Below are 24,013 nucleotides of genomic sequence, written 5' to 3'. Positions count from 1 at the left end.
ATTTTTATGAGGTTTTAAGCATTTATTTTTGAATAAAATGTTGGGTACATAATAAAGTGCTATTGATAATATGTTTCTGCCTATTTAATATTTTCCTAGACAGAACTAGTAAAAATATAGGTAATAATCAGAGTTTTTGCAGATTTTTGTACACTTACGGAAAATTTAAAGGTACAAAGAGTACGCACAATATACAAAAATATATAAGATATGCAAAGTAGAGTACTCATTATAATTTTTAATAATAAAAACGAATTTCCATTTAAAGCCTATTTCTTTAGCCGTGTTCATAAATATCTACAGTTTAATTATGAAATATTGTCACATAATTTCACATTTTATAAAGTTACATGAAACTTCCAATAATTCCAATACATTGTTTAAAATAATAATGAACAAGAATTATTCTGTGTTACATATGATTAAGAAATAGTATAGTATATATTAAAATTATTAATTGATGCACCATCTGTTGAAGCGCTAGTATCTCAAACTGGTTTTATAGATATGTATATAGCATAGTAGCGTATGTAGTACCGTTACAGATTACAGCCTTGCAGGTTACAGCCTAGCTTACAGCCACGTTACAGCGTGGTTCGTTCTGTGCATTGCTGTCAGGGTATATATTTTTCATTGTTAGTTATAAATATTTCCTGTTAATGACGACTGTTTGAAAACGTGTAATTATTATAATACAATTAAAATTTGATACTTTGACAATTAAAAGATAATTATTTTTTATTAAATACTTATTAAAATTATATCTTTCACTTGATCGATTTGCCACGTATAGTATATAAGTGCATACATAAATACAGGGAGTCTCACCTGAAATTACCATCTTGATTTTTGTCATTATTATTATTTGCAGCGGGAAATGATTTGATGGGATGGTTTCGAAGGGTGCATGTTCTGATGCTATTAGTTTTTTTTATGGATGGACGCGACAAGGGCTTAGGATGGTCAACTTTGATTTTTTAAATGAAATCATGTATTTTTTTAATCCAGTAATCGACGCAATTCATCATTCCTTTCGCAAGAATATTCTATTTATACTAAAAAAACCATTAAATTAGGAGATATCTTAACTTTAATTTGTCAAATTTAATGTATGGAAGACAAAAATGACGTAAACATAAGAATACCGTTTTACGTTTATCCTTTCTTTACCAACAAAAAAATTAATGATATCAATATGTGCACCCATCGAAATAATTCAACTGTCATCCAAATATTTCTAGCTGCGAATGATAATAGTGACAAAAAGGCCCTATATACAAAATTAAAACTAGTAAAGACATAATAAAGGTACTGTACCAGTTAATATTCATTCGCGATTTTATCGCATACTGCATTCCATCCAACGTATCAGAATTTCATCTTTACTTTTACTGCTATATTTTACATTTTGATTCCTAACAACAATAGCTTTATGAAGCCACAGAATACTTCTTCCATCGGTTTAAAGATTAACATTTGCCTGCAATAGCCATGGAAATGGGATTTTCCCTTTTCACTTTTTATATCCAATATGTATTGTCCGAGTCAGAATGATTTATAAGGGTTTATTCCTTGCTACGGTCACTGACTGAGACTTGTGAAATTTCTCGTGTAGGATATTATAAATTTCTCAGTAGGATATGTTACGTACCATACATTCTAAGCCTGAGAGCGAAAGTACGGTTAGTTTGATGGTTCGACGGTTGGGGTGGTCACTTCCACCCCCTAAAAGTGAAATATCTAATTATGTAAAATTGACTAACCCCCTTGCAAATTCTGAAAATATTTGAACAACCAATTCGCGTGTTTTACGCTAATATATCTTATACAAGATGTCTTACGATAATCTTTCGGACAAGTTGTCCTCAGTCGTCAGTCGTCAAACGCTACTGTCAATGTTATTCATATCGTTGCTTTTCAAACACTCACTTCGGTACCTTCAAAACATTCATTTCAATACCTTTAATCTTCAAACATTCTCACACTTTCTTATACCTTTATCCATATTCATATATCGTATCTCATTTGGTGGTTATATTAAAGTTTCAGTGCTAATTGTTGACCAGTCTCATCGCGATCGCGTTAAAACAGTTATGTCAAACGAAATCCCAAATAAACGTCTGATGACGGTACGTATAAACCTTGATGAAATACATTTCATCTTAATGCCTTTTAATAAACTTTATCAATCTTATATAAAGAATCTTTTTTATTAGAGTTGTAGCAATGTATTGGAGCAAGCACATCATGTATCAAGAGCAAAACGTGGACAAGCAATGGGAAGTATAAGAGGTTTTCGAGGCTGTACAGTTTGGTTAACAGGCCTTTCTGGTGCTGGGAAAACTTCAATAGCTTTTCAAGTTGAGGCAATTTTAATTGATCACGGAATTGCTGCTTATGGACTTGATGGAGATAACGTAAGGAGTGGTTTAAACCACAATCTTGGCTTTACCAAGGAAGATAGAAAAGAAAACATAAGGAGGGTTGCAGAAGTAGCTAAATTATTTGCTGATAGTGGACAAATTTGTTTATGTAGTTTTGTATCACCATTTGAAGAGGATAGACAAATGGCAAGACAAATTCATAAAATGTCTGATCTTCCATTTTTTGAAGTTTTTGTTGATACACCTCTTACTGTATGTGAAGCAAGGGATACCAAAGGATTATATAAAAAGGCACGTCAAGGAGCGATCAAAGGCTTTACTGGAATAGACCAAATGTATGAAAGACCAGTAAATCCTGATTTAGTGGTAGTCACTGAAAACTGTACTCCAGAGGAATCAGCTGCAACTGTTATTGATCTTCTGGAGAAACAGCATATTATACCTGTACTTCAAAAACCTGCAATGCCAATACGGGAGTTATTCATTCCAGAATCACGAATATCTTTTGCCAAAACAGAAGCTGCTACGCTTCAGAACTTAGAAATTAATGAAATTGATGTACAATGGCTCCAGGTTTTAGCAGAAGGTTGGGCTGCACCTCTTACCGGTTTCATGAGAGAACACCAATATCTCCAGGTATATACAACATACATATATATTAACATGAAATACAACAATGCTGTTAAAAACTTAATTCTTGTTGTTATTAGAAGCATAAAATATTTTTAGACTCAACATCTAAAATGCCTCCGTGAAGGTGACAGAGAAATTAATCAATCTGTTCCAATAGTCCTTGCAATACATACAAAAGATAAAGAACGTTTGAGTGGACTTTCGTCTTTTACATTGAGATACAAAAACAAAGCTCTAGCAATATTACGTAGGCCTGAATTTTATTATCACAGAAAAGAAGAAAGATGTGGTTGGCAATTTGGTACTAACAATTTAGGCCACCCATATGTAAAGATGATTCATGAATCTGGAGATTGGTTAGTAGGTGGTGATATAGAAGTTATTGAGAGAATTAAATGGCATGATGGTTTGGATCAATACAGACTTACACCAAATGAAATTAGAACAAAATGCAAAAAGATGAAGGCTGACGCTGTCTTTGCATTCCAGCTTCGAAATCCTGTACATATGGGTCATGCATTATTAATGCAAGTAAGTTCATTTATTTATTTATTATTTACGACAGAATTTATGTAAAATATTTTATGTATAAGTATGTTATATTTGTATTTCTAGGACACTAAAAAACGTTTATTAGAAGAAAGAGGATTTAAAAATCCTATTTTATTGTTACATCCTCTAGGTGGTTGGACGAAGGATGATGATGTACCACTACAGACAAGGATTCTGCAACATGAAGCTGTACTTAGTGAAGGGGTTTTAGATCCTAATTCAACATTATTAGCAATTTTTCCAAGCCCTATGATGTATGCTGGACCAGTTGAGGTAAATTTTGATTATGAACGTATTTTCATTTGTTACATAATTATAATGAAAATAAAATATGACAGGCATATATAATATAAATAGTGTCTATAATAGTTTTTTCTATATTACATTTTAATCTTTAGTAGCAAATGTTGTCAAAATTAGTGATTTTTCATCTATAAACATAGTTACATTATTGATCTTGTGATGAATACTATGTTTATAAGTTTATTTCTACTTGTGCTACGTAAAGTTCATATTTCATATAGTTATAGTTTAAACCTAGTAATTGAAGTAGCCATCATATATGTTTACTTTTTATATTATATTAGGTCATCTCATAAATAATGCAGTTCTTCTAAAAATTGAATTTGATGCAAGAAGTTGTCAGGATAGAAAAAGAAGAATAAAAGGCTTAATAAAAAATGGCAAAGAGTTCTAGAAAACAAAGGAAAATATATGACTAATTAATTACTTATAGATATGTTAATTACCGAAAAATGTTATTATTTATAAAATGTTCTAATATATGTAAAACGAAACTAAAAGTAAGAACTAGAATAAAGGAACCTTATAACAAGTTTTTAAATATTTTACTCAAAAATTTTGCATTACTGTTATAAGGTTTCAAGATTTCATCGACTCTAAGAAATACATACTATATTCTAATGACATATTAGAATCCTTCTAGTGTTATTTCATTTCATGTTCATTTTATACATTATTAGGTACAATGGCATGCAAAGGCAAGAATGAACGCTGGTGCTAACTTTTATATCGTTGGAAGAGATCCTGCTGGCATATTACATCCTAACAAAAATGCAACACCTGATGGGAATCTTTATGATCCTACTCATGGAGCCCGAGTTCTCTTACTAGCTCGAGGCTTACAATCGCTAGAAATCATACCGTTTAAAGTTGCAGCATATGATAAAAAATATAAAAAAATGTCCTTCTTTGATGAGAAACGAAAAGAAGATTTTGAATTTATATCAGGGACGAAAATGCGTTGTATGTATAATATACTCTTATCTGTGTATTACATATTTTTATAACTTATAAAATATCACAATATATATAATTTTATATAATATTAAAACGTGAAAAATTTGATTTATTAAAAAAACACAAGTTTAATATTTAAAATATTTGTTATAGGTTTAGCAAAAGCAGGTGAAAATCCACCTGATGGTTTTATGTCACCTAAAGCATGGTTTGTTCTTGCACAATATTATCAAAACCTAGAAAAGTAAATATTTAGTGCAAAAATCGCTAGAAATTATTAACACTTTAGAATGAAGTGTTTATAGAGTAAAATTAGTGTTTCAAATATTGGAAAAAAATGAGTAAAGAATATTAATACCTGATGTAGTATTAATATTATTATACATTTATATATTTGTACATTTTAATTGTACAGCACAGCGATTTCTGCATTTATCTGTTTTAGATAAGTTAATATCTTTTTGCATTTATTCTTAAAATGTATGTATATATATATGTATATCCCTTAATTTTATTTTATGTAAATATAAAATTCAATTACATTTTTCACAAAAATTTTATAAAAATATATATGATACAAGTATGATCTTTCATTGTATCTATTTTAAGAAGTGTATATTATATCATGTCCAAAAAGAAATTTGTATAATTTAAATGTAAATTTAACAACTATTTATGTATGATAAAAATATACAAACACTTGCAAATGTTTTATGTACAAAAGTATCTAACGCTCAAATTCTTTTATTATCACCATGAAATATTAGTTTAATTTACAAATAAAAATTTGATGATATAGGAAAATAAATAAAAGTTAAAATTGTACAAGATGAGATATTCGAGTACATAACTTATTGTAATTGTACGATAAGTAAAACTACGCTTATCGTAAAAGTTTAAATAATTATGCGATATATCACAAATGATCGTAATGAAATGTATATAAAAATATATAAAAATCGTATATAGATATAATAAATTTCACTTATAATTTTGAAACAATAAAGAAACAAAATTTTATTACTAAAAATGTCTAATTTACCATAATATAAGAAAGTATTGTTATAAAACAAGGCAAACATTACTTTTAACTAGAATATGGATTTTTATGCAAATTCATATTTTTGAGAACATAATTAAAGGAGTAGAAACTTGGTGAAAAATTGTGTTATCTATCAAATGTTATAGAAAACATTTTTGAATATTTTACACATTTTTTCACAGTATGACCATTTTGTACAATTTTGCACTACCAAATTTTATACAAATGCATAAAAATCTACAATATACTTACAATATAAGTAAACATTACTTATATTTAAAATATATTTGAATTAACACTTGAGCATTCATTGCACAATATATATAATTCTATAATATAATTTCTGTTTTAAACATACAAAGTTATGTTAGAAATATATATCATATATTGGAAAAATCTTCGTCAAGAAGCTGTTGCATAACAACTTCCTGATGAGAATTGAAATGGTGAAATGTATTTTAGAGATGCAGGTGAAACAAGACAAGTAAATAATTAAGCAATAAGAAGTACGTTTTGATAATTCAGCTAGAAAGATCTATTTCAGATAAAAACGAATTTGGAATAAGAAATTATGTCGCGAATGAACGAAAATGCAATGCTATTAGAAGATCTATAACTAAACATACACCCGTGCAAGAGAATAAACCAGTTACAAAAGATATTAATCTGAAACACAGAAAATAAATGATAAATTCTAAACTCGGGAAAAGAACTGTGAGAAGAAGAAAATTTAATTGCGGAAGCGGATGAACTTGAGAAAGAGCGCAGCACAGTAAAAGAAACTTTTATTTCCATTAAAGGAATTTATCCAAAAATTACTTTTATAAGAGCAAATGCTGGTTGAGGCTAACAAAACGGAGCTTCCATTACGTCTGAGCGAATATTAATCTATTGGAATTTCCGATGGATCAACTGCTCTAAAACGCGAATTAAATTAACTATAATAAGTCAAATTAGTCTTAAAAGCAGAAGGGCAGTTCAGATCTAAATTACATGTTGCATTAACTAATAAAAATCTTAAAATTAATTAAAATCTTATATTTTATCAAAGAATTATGAAGATACCAAAAATTTTGGTCATGATGTTATCCATTTCCAAGGAACAGATAAATAAATTAGTGAATAGATTACGGAAATAGATAATCCTTATAACAAACCTGATGAATGTCTTAGATCATACAAGAGGTTAAGGCTAAATGATTCTAATAATTCTAGTTCAAATAGTGATGGAACTGATACTGCTCCAATTAGTCCATATAAATGAAGAAGATTAAACCAATAAGAACAATAACCGACAAGTAAGTTCATAATATAATATGAATAATTATGTATATGTAATAATTAAGAGAAAGATAATCCATTTTATTATATCAATTATTCTTATACTTTTTTAGGATAAATAGAAACTTAAAAGAATTAAGGATAGAATTTTACTTAAATCATAATGAAGGAAAAAATATCTTGCAAAAAAAATTAATAATACTATTAAAACACTTCATATAGTGGTTGATAAACCGTATTCTTCAGATATTCTTTTGAATTAAATTAAGTTCTTTTTAATCTGATAAATGTGTAAAAGGCCAAGTGGTTCGAATGAGTAGTTTAAAGAGAAGTGAAAGTGACAGTATTCCAGTAGTCCATGAAAATCAAAAAAATTGAAGACGGATTGTGTCATTAAAGATTGTTGATGATTGTGTGCTTTAAAAATACGATTATTTAACAAAATGTTTGTATATAAAATAATGTAGAAATATTACTGGAAAAAATCATTTGATAATGTTTTCTTAATTTACTATAATTTATAACTATAAAACGCATGATTTTTCTTAATAAAAATATTGCTGGTCCTTTTATAAATTAAGAAATGGAGAACTTACGAAATAATACCAATAAATAGAAAATAAAGTATTAATAAGCAGAAAACAAAAAATAAATGAATTTGTATTACGAACAATTTATATATAGACATGTGGTTATGAGCAACATCAATTTTATTAATCTTGAAAGTTTGTATTATCAAGTAAAATACTTATTCATCTTTTAGATTTGTACAAAATACTTTATATCATACTACAGATATTTTTATTTATTATTTATAGTTAAACAAAAATTTTGTATTGTAAAGCACTAAGAAGAGATAAAATTTGTTATATTATCCTTTTTACAGTTTTAAATTGATTTTAATAAGTATTTTCACACAGTAAATTAATTTTACAAAACTATTATTTCGATAGCAAATAGCTATTTTGACCTTTAGGTACATAATATCCTAGTGTAGTGAAATCTATATATGTATACTAAAAGGAAATACACATTTTAGAACATGCTGAAATTGGGTCTATAGGAATGTGATTTAGCCCCTACTTATTTATACCAAATAAACAGTTCTTTTTTAAATGTATAATTACCACAATAAAACTTTAAAAATTATTTCTTTATACAAAGCATATCGCAAATATAAAATGCGAAATTGAATTTAATTATTATACATAATGGATGCAGTAGCTAAATTGACCTCTGTATTTGCATCGGATAAATCAGGTAAAGATAACATCACTGGAATCACTTGTATTTTCCCTGAATCATCTTCTTGTTGCAAGTGAACTACAGCACCTGATTGTAATATTTCATTTGTCATTATTTCATCTGCCATAATTTCTGTAGGTTCAATGTTATCCGCAGTTACTTCTTCTGTGTAAACTGTTGTGTCTTCCATATTCATTATAACTTCTGCTGCATCAGAAGCTTCTCTGGATGTCTCTTCATATTCCTGAGAAATAACATGTATATAAAAAATAAGAATCTAATGTAATAAAAAATAATATAGAACTATAAAATTATGTTTACCTGTTCATATACTTGTTCATATTCTTCTGTTATTTCTTGTTCTTCAAATTTAATCTGTTCTTCTTCAAATTTAACTATTTGTTCTTCTTCAAACTTAACTATTTGTTCTTCTTCAAATTGTTGATCTGTCTGTTCGTGATATTCACTTTCAGGAACTTGACACTTTATATTATTTAAACTTTCGTGTTCAGAACAAGAAGAATCTTCTAATAGTTTAGGTTTACTATTTCGACTAAGTATTATCCTTTTAAATCCAGATCCTCCTAAGCTTTCATGTCGTCTTTCATGTTTATTTTTATCACCTAAATATTTAAAACGTTGCCTACATACACTGCAAGAATATGGTCGTTCATTTGTATGAGTTCTTTCATGACATACAAGTGCACTAACTTGTTTACATCTCCAAGGACAATATCTACACTGTAAAGGTCTTTCATCGCTGTGCCTATTTTGTTGATGTTTAACCAACTGTATCTTAGTTTTCAATTTAAACCCACAGATTTCACAAGTGTGTGGCCTATCTTCAGAATGAGATACCAAATGAGTTTTTAATCTGATTTGATTCACAAATCTCTTTGGACAATGTGGGCACGGTATAGTTCCTTCTAATCTGTTATGTGTGACCATCATATGATGTCTTAACCTCACTTCGGAAATAAATGTTAATTCACAATCTAAACATTTCATAGGATCTTTCTCCATATGTGTGTTTTTAATATGCGTTCTCAAAATCATTTCTGTTTTGAATGTCTTACTACAACGATAACATGATGCCCTTCTTTTTTCTGGTGCCCCATCTATCCCTTCCTTTACACCAGGAAGTGTTTCATTGTGTATATGAGACATATGCCACTCTAATGATCTAGTTGAAATCATTGATCTATTACATATATGACAAGTGTATTGTCTACCATCCTTATGAACTCGGTTCCTATGTATAACAAGTGTTGAATGATTTGGAAACTTTTCACCACATACTTGACATGAACATTCTTTTAATCCCCTACTATCGGTCTTCTCATGTACTCTCATGTGTAACCTTAAACCATCTCTTCTATTAAATCCAACACCACAAGTATCACATCGATATTGACGTTGATCTTCATGAATTCTTACATGTTGCTTTAAAGTTGAACTATTTTTAAACATTTTGTCACAGTGTGGACACTGAATAGTATATGCTTTATGAGTATGCATGTGTTTAGAAAGGCTATAAAACGGTACTAATTTATGGCAAACTGGGCATTCTCTCTTATTACTTACAGGTTGATGTTTACGTATTCTATGATGTCTAAGACTTGCAGGATTTTTAAAATCAGCTCCACAGTCCTCACACAAATAGGCTCTTAAAGTTGTGTGTACAGATTTCAAATGAAAGCTAAGTTTTTGTTTGAATGCAAACTTTTTAGGACACTTTGTACATTGATATATTTTCTCCCAATTCATGTGTTGTGTTTTGACATGTTGATCCAATGTTCCTTGATGTTTAAACTTTTCACCACATACATCACATAATTGTCCATACATACTATCACAATGTTTTTGTTCATGCTGACGCTTTTTTCCTTTTGAATCTAACATCATGTCACAATATTTACATAGTAATTTTTTTATACAAATCACATTATGATTTCGTTTTGCTTTATTTGTTGGAAATTCTTCCATGCAATCTTCACAAAAATGCATAATTTTATAGTCATGTGATCTCAAATGTTCTTCAAGAACTTCTTTAGAAGCAAATGTTTCTGGACAATAATCACATTCTAAATAATGTTCTTCTGGAATATAATCTGCTGGTTGACTTTCATCTATTAAGTCAGGTAAGTTGTTTTTAAGGACTGCATTATTTCTGTCTTCATAAAGAGAAATAATATCCTCATCTTTTAATCTTGTAATTACAATTTTACGTTGTTTTAAATAATCTTGAAAGTCTTGCAAATTTTTTTTTTTTTCCCCTAAAATTCTTGCTAACTTTTCAATATTTCCTTCTGTATAAGATTCATCAAGTTCTTTTTGAAGATATTCTTTCTTCTTTTTTGCTTCTTCCCATTTCAATTTAAGCTTTGCTAAATGTGATAAATATTCTTCAGTATTTACATACGCTTTTTCATTTGTTGACTTTTCTTTGGCTGATTCTGCAATTTCCATAGCATCATCTTCAATTGTAATAGTTGCATTAAATTCACTATCATCTTTATTAAACTGTATGTTTACAGCAGAATCATTTTCTATATGTGTAAAAGATCTTTGATTATCTTGACTTTCATTACGCTTAAAATAACGAGATTCCTCAAATTTTGGAGGTGCAACAATATTGGCATGTCCACCTAATACTTTTTCTCGCTTTTTCTTGTATTCTTCTATTTGTTCTTCTATAATCTGCTCTCTTATTTCTAACTTTTTTGTTCGTTCTGGAAATAAATCTTTTTCTTTTGTAACTAATGTTTCATATCGTTTTAAAATCTTATCCATTGGTTTAATATCAAAATTCTTTTTCCCTGTAGATTTATCTTCTTTTTTCTCTAATGGTTTATCCATTTTCTTAACTTTTACTAACAATATTTCATTCGGTTTAGATCCTTTCACAGTAACATACATGATGCCATCTTCTTGATTACTGTTAAGGTTCAAAGAATTGTTTACATCGAGTTTTTGTACTTTTAAGTCTTTATGACTTTTATCAGAAATATTTGTCTGGTAAATATTTTCATCAGTTTCTTCTGTAGATTCTTTTTTAGACTGTAATAATAACCTGCGTTTTAATATGTTTGGTTGTTTTGAACATTCTTTTGTACTTTCAGAATTATTGACGCTGCGTGGTTCAGTAGACTGATTATTACATTCTGTGTCCCCTACTTTAATGTATGTTCTCATACATTCATAATTATACGTTGTTTGGTTAATTTCAGTACTTTTATTATCTGAAATTGGATTATTATCAGAAACAATAGTTGATTGTGAACATTGTTTTGTATTTTCTTTCTGTTGAATATGTCGTCTTTTTGCACTTGGTATTTCTACTTCATCATCAGATTCTGCAACATCAGAACTATCAGGTTGAAAAGGAGGATCATCTGGATCAAATTCTTCTATTGATTCATTATCATCACTATTTTGTAAGACAGTGGTGTCTTCAAAAATTCCAGGTTCAACCTTACTTTCTGATTCTTTATAATCTGTACAAAGCTTCTTATCTTTTACAATATCTTCATTATCTTTTAATGAAAAAATTGTAGATATTTTTGGTACGGAAGTATATTCTTTACTTGTAGATGGATTTTTTGTATTACACTCAACAGCATTTTCCATCTGTTTTTCGAAACTTTCTACAGGCTGCATTTTATTTAATTCTGCATTTTTTGTCGCTGTATCTGTGAGAGTAATGTGAATAGATCTTAATTTAACTTCTGCTTTTTTAATTTGCATAAAAAACTTATAACTCATTTTTAAGTCACAGATACAATCCATACACATTTGAGTTGATAAACTATCATATGGATTTATTTCTTCTAAATGCTTAATTTGTTGACTTAATCTCATTTGATTACCTTTTTCACTAAAAATATCAACTAATGGAAGTTTCAAACCGGCACAAGTCCTACAATACTTTTTTAATTCCTGTTTTGCTTGTTCTGATATTGATAGTTTCTTTTGCGCAGATATTTTATTGTGCAAAGAAATTTTAGTTAATTCATTTAAACTATTTGCATCATGAGTCAACAATTTTACACGTGGTGTAATTTTTTTTAATTCATTAATATCTTTAATCTGACCGAATATTTCTTTATTCGATACTAATCCAGTTTTGTTTGATTTACATGTTGTTTTAACATCACTGTCACATACATTTAGGATATTACTAGCAGTATGCTGAATACTATGTAATTTTACTTCACTATAATTATGATCCTTGTTTTTAACTTCAGTGTGCTGCATCTTTGACCTATTCATTTAAAGTTTTCCCATCGTATTTTAGATGTGTATTTGCAAAGTTTATATAATCTAAAAAAAAAAGCGATAAGTTAATCAAATCAAATATATACATTTGTAACAGTTCATACAAAATAACATAAATAAACATATCTGATTTACCTTTTATGTAAAAATGAAAATTATCCTTTCTATAACACTACTTGTGCATGTTGTGTTTATGATACTATTATTTCTTCTTTAATTTTGTACGAAATTACACATAGCACATCCCATTATTATAAGTTTGTTAATTTATAAAAAGTTAGTAAAAATTAGTTCAACTAACTAATATATATTGTCGTTACTTATAGAACGCTGTAGTTATTGATATTTTCAAACTCTTGAAGTTTATGTTTTCTCTTGCGAAATTGAAAGTACCTTCGATCCCCTCTTTCAAAAAAGATTGTTTTTTTTTATTATCACCATAAGACAAATATAAAATTACATTTTCATAATCACAGGTATTCATTTTTCATTCAAAATTGAGGTTAAGTGAATATAATCATAAGGAGTATATACTCCTACATTTAAACATAACATAAACGTAACCGGTGTGTATTATACCAATTTTTAAATTCGTTAATTTTACCTTATAATACTCGTTATCGGGAAGAGTAATAATGTAATTCAAAAGTCTTTCCAAACTTTGACTAATATAATTTCTTCGTAATGATATCCAGATGGCGCAACTTAATGGCGCCTGTGGCGTTATGTTATTTTCGGCCTACGCAACAGACATTCTACAGTTCCGAAATTCATGACTAGCTTTCAATAGCCATAGAATATTTTCGTATACATTACTCTGTAACATATTACGGAGACCCGTCATAGATTACGATCCGAGAGATGCAAGTTTCATGAAAAGAATCGATTAATCTATGCGCACTTTGGAAGGGAAATTTATGCCACGTTCAACTGTCGTCTTCTGAATTCCTTTACCGAAGCTGTGACGTTGCTTATGTTTGTAATGGCCGCGATTCTATTATTCTATCTTTCCTATACAAAATATTAAATGAGAAAAATTCAATTTAATAATTAGCATACAATATCAAGTATATTAAGATAAAATATAGAACAGGTAAGTAAAATTTTTGCCATTTTAATTCAATTTAGCAAAAATACTTTTTTATGTGCAGGTAGTGTACTGCGCATTTGCTTAGTATGAAACCGCGAACAATTCAATTGACTACATAAAAAATTTCACGTTTTTTCTTTTTTTAAAAGTAAAATATTTTTGATATAATTAGGCTGTGCATTTTTATGCAAACGCATATTTTTAGGGATGTAATTAAAAAAGCAAAACCTCGGTAAAAAATTATTTTACATATCAGATATTATAAAAAGCATTGTATTTTGGATTTTATATTTTTTTATATTATGTGCATTCCGTATAATTTTATATTTTTAAATTTTTTATAAATGCAGAAAAATCTGCAGTCTGCTTGTAATTCATTGTAAATTATTAAGTATTTTATTGAAACGTCTTTATACCCAAATATCTTTTAATTTGTCATGGAAAATGTCGCATGTAATAATTTTTGATGTATTATCATGTACATTAATGCTTTATGTCAAAGATAATTATTAATTTAAACGATTTAAAAATACCTTTATAATTCTCTAGATTGAATTTATTTCCCATTTATTTAAATTATCCCTTATTTTGCATATGAATTTTCTATATTTTAATTTACTTAGTTAAAGCTTCAAACATTTTTTTATTTTAATATAATACTGTAAAAATTACATGTAAAAATCTTAAGAAAAGTTGTACGTAGAAAGGTAAGAAACGATATAAAAATTATTATAAAATTATTATTATAAAAAAAAAGAAGCTTTGAAAAATTATTTCTATCAAATGAGTTTTAAATCAAGCAGTCGAATTACATTCATGTAGAAAAATCGCGAATATTTATTATTTCTTCATAATTGATTGCTAAATATATTCTTTATTTTATATCGAAAATTAGATCATTCTATGTTCATTCGTATAATTCTTTCTCTGTAAAAATGTACTGAGAGAAAAATAAAACTCAAACCCAAAACTTCTGGATCATAGCGAGCAATTTGGTCAGTATTTCTGATCTTTTTTAAGCTGTAATATGTTAAAAAGCGCTATTTAGGTAAGCAAAATGTCACAAAAAATATTTTGCAGCCAATTATAAATATATTTAATTTTATTTTAGAACTAAACCTAAATCTAACTTCTATGTAACAAAAACCCCAGAAAATTTCGGTTTTTTATTTCGTGATTTTAAATTTAACCTTAACCTACGTAAATATATGTATTGTGTTGGGGAAAAGTCGACGATTCATATTGATCAATTATTGTACATACAATAATATACAACAATTTCTGGCCAGAATGAATTTTTAATAACTTTATATATATTCTAAAAGCAATATCTAAAAAAATATTAAACAATATTAGGTACAAAGATATAAGTAAAACAAAATGGTATAACACATAAACATTGTTATATAGTTGTATAATGATACTTAAAATTCTTTAAAATATCATTTTTGAAATATAAAGCAAAAATCTATCTTGATCTGAAATTTTTGCACATCGTTGTATATAATTAACAAACAGAGTTAGCAAAAAATAAAGAAAAATTCAAATATGAAAAATAAAATACAAAAAGCAATAATTTTTTTAAAAAGTTATACATATTAAATTTACATAAACAAGAAAAATCCTATTCATTCGTAGGAAGAATTGTTGATAAAATTGAAATAATTAACCACAAAAATTTAAAGATTAAAAATAAAGAAAAATAATTAACACATTCGTCGCCCAGCGTGTTTCGGCTATGTTTCCTGCGGGGTCCAAATCCGACCGTGACTACGTCCAGTGACCCGCTATGTCACTTCGAGCCCGAACCCATCGTCATAAGGCCAGATTGGAACATTAAAACTATTTCTTATTTTTATTACTTAAGTGTAGCTATAGTAAAAGTCTGGACTAAGGGTATTGGAGTTTTTCCCAACATTCCAGATGGGAAATCCCGATGTTCTTTCATTTCCGACAAATATATTTAGTTCTGAAATGGAAAAAGCGATAAACTTTCCAGCTAGAGTATTCCGAGGGATCTCATGGCAGATATCTCAGATCTTTGATTTAGTCGAGAAGCATACTTGTGAGACGTACATCAGCGATTTTTTTTATCCTCAAAATGTTCAGTAAACAGTGTGAAAATATATTTGAAAGTGAAGAGAGTAGTGATGACGAAGTAGTGAATTTTAGAAAAAAAATTATAAATAGAATTTCATCGAGTTCGAATATTGAGGAAGCCACGGTCGGATTTGGGCCCCGCAGGAAACATAGCCGAAACACACTGGGCGACAAACGTGTTAACTCGAACAAGAAGAGCGTCACCATACGTTGGTGACGGGGCCCCCACGGAAGTATACCCGTCGCAAGAATATGTGCGATGTGGCGACGAACGTGTTAATATAACAAAAAAGATCACATATATATATAATCCTCTAATAATCCTATATAAATAAGAATAAGGATTGTAAACTGAGTCTCTTTATATGGTTGGAAAGCTGGAAAAATAAAATATTATTATTATCATATAAAAAGTATTTATTTGGTAGTTGTAATGTTAAAAGACAAGTTAAAAAACTCTGATATCATGAGAAAATTTAAATAAATAAATTGTGTGTATTTTTTCATGACTATTTATTCTTAAATGCATTATAACACATAAACAGATTGGTAAATGTATTATTAACACTGATTCTTCATTTATAAACATAATATATGTATATCTGAGAACAATAAGGGTATTTTTACAGTGAAGAGTCATATCAACATTGTTATCTTTTCTACTAAATACTTTATAACATAAAAAAAAATCACAATATTTCTAACAGTGAAATTGAACATTAAGCTACAAAAAACAAAGACATAAACAGTAAATTACTGACAGAAATTTTTAGATATAACTACACTAAGTTTTGTATATGAAATTAAACCCCATCTTCATTTAAAAATAACTTTTTTATTACTCAAAATGATATTTTTAATTTGTTGTGTTTAAAAAATATATATAACAATTGTACATTGTAGAATGTCATGAATGCAAACATTCTCATGTATCAAATACCATGATTTATAGGTTTAGAATCTATGGTTTTTATAAAACTTTTATAGCATTTGTCATTAATCAACAATAATGATTACACTTTGCATCTAATAATACAAATCTTGTAATAAAGATTTATGTAGATATATAAAAGTATTGTTCAGATACTAACAGATTTCATTTTGTAAGCAGTACAGGTTTTGGAACATTGAATTTTTTACTGTTTTCTTAAATTATTCTTTGATAATACTGTTTGCTTCCCTTTTGCAAATAATACCCTTACTTTAAAACATGTAATATCTTCCCTTTAAATTCATATTTGGTTTTTGAAATTAACTTTGTGTTCAAGTAAAATATTATTTTCGGGAGGTAATGCAAGACAGGCTCTTAAGATATTTTCGATTGCTGATCGTTGTCTGAACAATGCATTTACAATTGGTGTTCCTTGAGGAACTAATGGTGCTTTGCAAAGATATGAAAGTATGGAAAGTACACTGTGAAATCCAGTGAAGTCATTTTTGGTATTAGCTACTTTGAATGTAATACGCGAACAAATTTCTGCTAAAAGGACCAGATCCAAAATAATTGGGCTAGCCAATAAAGAATCTTCACATGTATTGTGTATTACAATTGTATTGTGTCCTCCAAGTAATATTTCTGATGTATATTCATCCATCGCCCGTTTACTATCACCTAATAAAGAATTAAATAACAATCCTGTATTCTGAATAATAAATGGATAGTAAATAATATATAATATCTAATAGAATAAATATATATATTTTTTAATACATACCGACATATGGAACATATTTAATAACAACACAATGATCTGGCTTTTCTCCAGGTTGGTAAAGAATTTTATTTGATTGTACCATATCATCTACAACATTGCTTTTTGAAATCTAAAAACAGAATTATATTAGAATATTAATATTATAAATATATATTATACAAAATTAGATTTTTTCTTTTTCAACAAAATACCTCTTTTGAGCGAAATTGTTGAGGAGCAGATAAATTATAACCATCATTATTTCCAAGATGGTTATAACTAACAATTGATACTGGCTTAATACCAGCTGAGACTAGAAAATCTACAAGTACAGATTTCAATTTTGTTTGCCCAGATTTAAAATCATCGCCACTAATGAATGTTTTATGCTGCTCTGCTAATTCCATTGCTCCTGGTACGAAAGTATTTTGAGGTGATCCATTTATATATGTACACTGAAGCAGTAACATATACACAATATTAACAAATTTTGCTATTAATAATAAAAAGAATATTAATAATTTCAATTTAAAAATAATATAATACTAAATATATTTTACTCACTCCTTCCAAAGCAGCTGCAACAGCAAACACTGTACTTGGACTAATTTCTGAATGACCTTCATTAATAGCATTTAATAAATTTTCTGCTGTATCATTTACACCTGGAATTATCTCTGAAAATCGTTCTGTGTTAGCAGTCCATAATATAATCACTTGATCCAAATTCTTTGTAGTTTTAAATTCTGCAATGTCTTTTCTAAGCTGTTCCAATTGTTCGAATTTTGTACCATAAATAATATTATTTGCTCTTTTTTCCTAAAAGTTAAAAAATATAATATAGATTTCTTCTTAAAATCCAAGTAAATAATAGATAAATATTTAAGGAAAAAGAAAAATTTAATTGAAAGAATTACCTGATTGGATGCAATAAAGTCAGGATAATATATGCTTTTTTTTGGTTTCATATGCACCATGTGTGGTACTAATTGCTTTTGTAAATTAATGTCTAAAACTTCCGCACGTTGCATAGCATCAGCTAAGTTCATATTTGAAATATCCCAACCATCAATTTCAATATCATCTGGATTTACCATTGGAAGCATCCAAGACATCGGAACATATACCTCTTCTTTGTTTCCTTTGCCTAATCTGATGGTAGATGCTTGAGTTAAGGAACCATACCTAAAATTTAAATAAAAGCTTTATATAAGTACATTATTTCACTTAAGAAGAAGAATTAAAAAATTTTTTATATTATTATTAAATTATCATAATTACCAATTTGCTTTTTGAATGCCATTCTTTGTTTCCCATGTCAACCTAAGTTTATTTGCTAATAATGCTGCGGTAATAGTGGTACCATTATTTCCACCCCATCCTACCAACATTAACCCAAGTTTTGGAACTTTCAGTTGTGTTCTAATTAATAGGTTTGTTGTTACAGGTGTTACCTATTACAATAAATGCATGTTTATATTCTGTAATATATTACTTTCAGACATTTAAAATAAATAATATTACACGTAGCAATTGTTAATATTTGTATCCAAGGTTTTTTCTACTAGTACACGAGTGGTGTACAATACAGGAACCTTTATTTTTTTCAAAAATTGAAAAATTCATTTCCAAAATTAAAATCATAGGGTTTGAGCAGCTGTTCATTTTTTTTAATTATTATATTTGTTCCTTCCCCCTAAAAAAGAATTTTTTAATACAAAATTTGTAAATTGAATATTTATACAATTTTTCTAAAAAAAACCTTTCAACCTTAAATGTATTGATCAAATTAAATATCAGAGCCGTTTTCTTGATAAAAAAATTTACAAATAAGCTTATTTACACTTTGTTTAATAATCGTTATCATCTTTTCTCATTTTGTTACATCAATTTATTTATATAGTTTTTACGAAATTTATAGTTTAAAAGGGACGTCTAAAAACAATATTAAGATATAAGATCTTTTTTTTATGTGTATTGTTATTTTCATATATTAAATGCATAGTGAAATTCTATAGTTGATGTTTCATTGCGTATGCATAATAATTACAATAAGGAATGAGTAAATATCACTAAGGGCGGGTATTTTCGAAGCTTTTCTTACTACTATGCTACATCTTACCACGTCTTATCATTTAATGTATAAAACTATTATGAAATGAACATTTTTAGAATATAATAATTCATCATAAAGTCCTTTGAGAAATGAATTTTCATAATGAAGAATTGCTTTGTATAAAATATTTTTTTTTTTGAGAAAGGAAAAGAACAAGTATGAATAAGTTAATACACATCATTTCAACAGTTTTGAAATTCTTTTTATATCTTCCATATACTTTACAAAAATAATTTTTTTGCTTAAAATTAAAGTCGATTATAATCTCTTTAATTTAGTAACAATCTGCTAAACATTATTGATCGGATTTATTATATAAAATATAGAAAATCATTTTTCTTATTCTATAATTTTTTTCTCATAATGTTCTGTTTTAATAATTTGGCAACTATTGTAATAAAAAGGAATATTTTTTTAAATAGAAAGAAAGAATTATAAGAAAAAAGTAAGAGGTATATTATATCATAATATTCTAGGTATGCTTACTGTATAATTTCCACTGTTGTCTTCCGTAACATTCGTTGTTTGATACTCGTACTGTGCTTCGATATAGTCTTCTGTGTATTTCACCTTCGGCGATTCAACGCGAATTTTCAAAGCCATTTTAGTTGTTATTTAAATCTTTTACACTGATGATAATAGTCTTGAATTAGCTTTGCGGCAAATTCACAAAAAATGTACTTCCACAGGAATATTGGTTCAAGGATTATAGATTGATTGAAGGATTATACTCTAGATTTAATATCAAAAGATATATATATATATAAATTAACAATCGATGTATAATCGCTTTTTATAAATCACCATGCAACAAGTGATATATGTATATGTATATTTATATATCCGCGATAAAGAAAATAAAGGAAGAAATTCGTAGGCAAAGCGAACGTAAATGATACTCGAAGGTGAATATCCAAAACGTCGTGTTCGTAGCTGAAACGTAAATGTCGAGAGTTCGCGCAAGCATGCGCTTTAAAAGAAATGTCGTGGCAGCCCCCTTCCACCCTGTATAACTGGTACCTATTATATTTGATTACCGCTCGGTTTTTATCAAGCTAACTAATCTCGCATAAACTAAACATACGCTTAGTTTGCAACTTCTTATTCTCTCGTCTTCCTTACTTTTTTGTTCCTTATACCACCTTACAACCACATTCTGTGTTTTAACCTTATCTCCTGGATAAATATCTCGATGTTCGAATCGTTCGTGTGCGTGTATATATGTTTTCTCCAAGTTCTACGTTTTTCTTTTTTCTATCAAGTTCTTGTTTTAGGTTCTACGTTCAACCGAGTTTGTATCGCTCCTGCGTTATGAAAACGTCCGTTATTTCAACTAACGTGATTATTTTTTATCGTTAATACGCCAATTATTCTTCCGTTTTATAAATTCATGAATCGTTCCTTTAAATGAAAAGAGGCTATAAAATCCATGACATTCGGATGATCATAGAACATTTCGAATACAAATAATATGTAATATTATATAAATTTATGTATACGTTTCAATAGTTAATAGAATATCCCAGGTAGAATAAATATTTAAATTAAAACTACATAAGATTATGAGTTATTGCTCTAAATAAAATTGATAACAATGATATAATAATGTATGTATGAAACAAAAATTTACATATGTATATATGTATATATAGCTACTATAATTATTTAATTTTGTCAATATTTACTTTTATATTTTTATTTGCTATTATGTATATTATTCAATTAATGTGTATATTTGCTGAAAAAATTTAATGAAGTATTATATTTATACATTGGCTTATTTAACATAATGAAACTTAATATTTTATTTTTATTTATATTAATCGTATTTCTATATATCAAAATTTGTATGCATATTGGTTATGCACTTACATGTGTATAAAGCACATTGCACAATATATTCTAAAAAAACATGAGAATTAATATTTATCGAATATAAATTGTCATACATATCAATTAAAAATTTCACTTATTATATACATCCTTTCATACATTCTAGATATGTAAAGCTACAATTTTTTGTAAATTATTAAATAAACTATAACTTTACCGTCCATTACAAATATTTATTAAAAAATACTTTCTTTGTCATAAGAAAGTTTTGCATTGTTACAGATGCTCTACATGTAAGTGCTTCTTTATAAATTACTTGATACGATTATTAACTACAAACGCACCATTTATATAAAATAATTCTACTTATAATTTACGGTAAACTATGGTAAAATTACTGTATTTTCACAGAGTAATATAATTGAAGTATATGTCATGTATATATGTCATGTATGTACATATGTATATATACATACTATATATAAATTGCACAAATTTATAAAATAAGGTATTAACACGTTTTGCGCTTTAAATTATGATTGTTAGCGGGTCTGTGAACTGTTCAATTACATCACGTGTAGTTGAAATACATAGATTATTTCAATCAATTGGCACTCGGTGCCTCTGGAACTTTCGTAATGGAAGAATTATGTTGCCAGGCCATTCGTAAGACGACCCTCCACGGACGATTATGAGCTATAATCTGTTTACAAAGGCTGATTTTATCCGAGTCAACGTTAGATGTACACTATATATACGTGTCGTTTTGCTTTCATCCCAAGAAACGAGCATCATCATTACCGATAATGTATATACATATATGTACAAGGCTGGAATCTTACACAAAATTCATTAAATACTATTTAGTAACTTTACTTCGCATCGCATTCTTCCATACATTAATATCGTATGTTCAGAAATATTTCCGGATCGATATTTAAGAAACAACATCGACAACTCCCTTATCGCTGATCGTCCACTACCTATACATACTGTGCCGATATAATCATATTCGCGAAATTCTAATAGAATAAATATTTCTTATTTTTTTTTGTTTCATGTCTCGTATGAAAGAAATCGTAAATATCTAGTCACAAGATAATAATTAGACTGCAGATTTTTATGCAGATTCATATTTTAGAAAATATATAACTGAAAAAGTAGAGTTTTGCTAAAAAATTGTTTTGCCTATTCGGTATCATAGAAAGCATTATACTTTGGGTATTTTATATATTTTATATAAGCGTTTTCTAATATTATGTGCATTCTGTATAATTTCTCACTTTCAAATTTCGAATCCCACAAATGCATAAAAATCCGCAATGTAATAATGATGTATATTATAGGCGTATAACATTATAATAATGTATATATACCGAAAGAAATAAGAAATCATGGAAACAAAAGGAAATAAAACTGTAATAGCAACTTTGCTACATAATAATTATTTAATTGCTTATATTCATTCGTTATTAAACGAATTCGCGGATACGATTACGTAAACTTATCTCAAAAATATTAAATGGAATTCAACCAACAGTTGACCCATTATTCATAAAGGGTGATAGTTGAACTCTGTCCAATGCTTAAACTAAATTGGAGCGGAATTGGCTTATGGGAACGACCATCATCATACACATATATACCAACGCAATAGATATTATGAATAAATACCTTTGTAGTTCCGTGTTCCTTTATTTTCTGAAGTTCTAAAATAATTCGAAATTTTAAGATCGTTAAGCAAATTTAATATCGTAATAACTTCTTAATAACTTCTTAATAACTTTCAATTTTAATTCTATAGTTGATTCAATGTATTCAATAAAAGGTATTTTCACATTGCACTTCAAATATTTAAAATATAAAATATATAGAAATGTATAAAATATTTTTTATTTACTTAGGATTACTGAGAATGAGAAATAACAAAACGCATTATACGTACATTAAAAATAAAAAAATATTCGATCTTATTTTTGACAATTTATAAGAAACGTAATTTTATTGAATATGTTATACTTCACAAGTATATAATACTAAGCAAGATAATTTAACTATGTATAAAAAACTGTAATTTTTAATGTGATCTTCACTCATTTTTTTAGTTGTACACAACATTTTTTTGGCAATATTTACAATTTTTAGAAATATTGAATATATATAAATAATAATAGGAGTAGTTATTAATTATATAAATTATTAATTTAAGCATTGAATTCGGATAATATTATGTTGATTATCTTTTCCGAATATAAATTATATTTAAACATATCATATTATTAAACATTAAAATACATTAAATTACATATATTCTTATTCTTCATCGCATATACTATAATATCCTAATTTTCTCGAAAAAAATCGCATGAGAGAATGTACATATATAATCATTAACTAAAATCGCAAAGATAAAAAAAAATACAATAATTAACGTTTGTAATATACTTTTTTACATTTTTATAAAGATTTAAAAAAATGAATAATATAAATCATGTAAATACATGA

The 24,013-nt window shown here is 27.6% G+C and overlaps 3 protein-coding genes across 8 annotated transcripts; 1 reads left to right on the top strand and 2 right to left on the bottom strand.

Annotated features, from left to right (window-relative positions):
- Positions 1-361: 361 nt before the first annotated feature.
- Positions 362-5,167, top strand: LOC117211438 (bifunctional 3'-phosphoadenosine 5'-phosphosulfate synthase). 4 transcript variants are annotated; one of them, XM_033455294.1, is made up of 7 exons: positions 362-619; positions 2,044-2,129; positions 2,217-3,020; positions 3,114-3,548; positions 3,633-3,842; positions 4,553-4,835; positions 4,983-5,167. In XM_033455294.1, the coding sequence occupies exons 2-7, from the start codon at positions 2,094-2,096 to the stop codon at positions 5,075-5,077; spliced, it is 1,863 nt and encodes a 620-aa protein (XP_033311185.1). In that variant the 5' UTR covers positions 362-619; positions 2,044-2,093; the 3' UTR covers positions 5,078-5,167. The 4 variants fall into 4 exon arrangements, with proteins under 4 accessions (XP_033311185.1, XP_033311186.1, XP_033311187.1 ...); XM_033455295.1 differs by lacking the exon at positions 362-619 and adding an exon at positions 1,232-1,308; XM_033455296.1 differs by lacking the exon at positions 362-619 and adding an exon at positions 1,852-1,933.
- A 2,962-nt stretch (positions 5,168-8,129) lies between these two features.
- LOC117211436 lies at positions 8,130-13,622 on the bottom strand. Of its 2 annotated transcripts, none has more exons than XM_033455290.1 (4): positions 13,492-13,622; positions 12,811-13,414; positions 8,719-12,720; positions 8,130-8,641 (listed from the first exon to the last, which is right to left on the bottom strand). In XM_033455290.1, the coding sequence occupies exons 3-4, from the start codon at positions 12,667-12,669 to the stop codon at positions 8,348-8,350; spliced, it is 4,245 nt and encodes a 1,414-aa protein (XP_033311181.1). In that variant the 5' UTR covers positions 12,670-12,720; positions 12,811-13,414; positions 13,492-13,622; the 3' UTR covers positions 8,130-8,347. The 2 variants fall into 2 exon arrangements, with proteins under 2 accessions (XP_033311181.1, XP_033311183.1); XM_033455292.1 differs by having other exon boundaries at positions 12,811-13,080; positions 13,280-13,615.
- Positions 13,623-17,088: 3,466 nt separating this feature from the next.
- Positions 17,089-20,629, bottom strand: LOC117211415 (inositol-3-phosphate synthase 1-B). Of its 2 annotated transcripts, XM_033455253.1 has the most exons (8): positions 20,162-20,608; positions 19,084-19,255; positions 18,841-19,013; positions 18,477-18,744; positions 18,124-18,378; positions 17,772-18,014; positions 17,581-17,689; positions 17,089-17,477 (listed from the first exon to the last, which is right to left on the bottom strand). In XM_033455253.1, exons 3-8 carry the CDS (start codon positions 18,948-18,950, stop codon positions 17,098-17,100), a joined length of 1,365 nt encoding a protein of 454 aa, XP_033311144.1. In that variant the 5' UTR covers positions 18,951-19,013; positions 19,084-19,255; positions 20,162-20,608; the 3' UTR covers positions 17,089-17,097. The 2 variants fall into 2 exon arrangements, with proteins under 2 accessions (XP_033311144.1, XP_033311143.1); XM_033455252.1 differs by lacking the exon at positions 19,084-19,255 and having other exon boundaries at positions 20,162-20,629.
- Positions 20,630-24,013: the final 3,384 nt, after the last annotated feature.

Source organism: Bombus bifarius, unplaced genomic scaffold, assembly GCF_011952205.1.
Source record: "Bombus bifarius isolate JDL3187 unplaced genomic scaffold, Bbif_JDL3187 scf7180000008233, whole genome shotgun sequence".
Lineage (NCBI taxonomy): Eukaryota > Metazoa > Arthropoda > Insecta > Hymenoptera > Apidae > Bombus > Bombus bifarius.
Note: the sequence above shows the minus strand (reverse complement) of the source record. Positions and strands in the feature narration are given on the sequence as shown.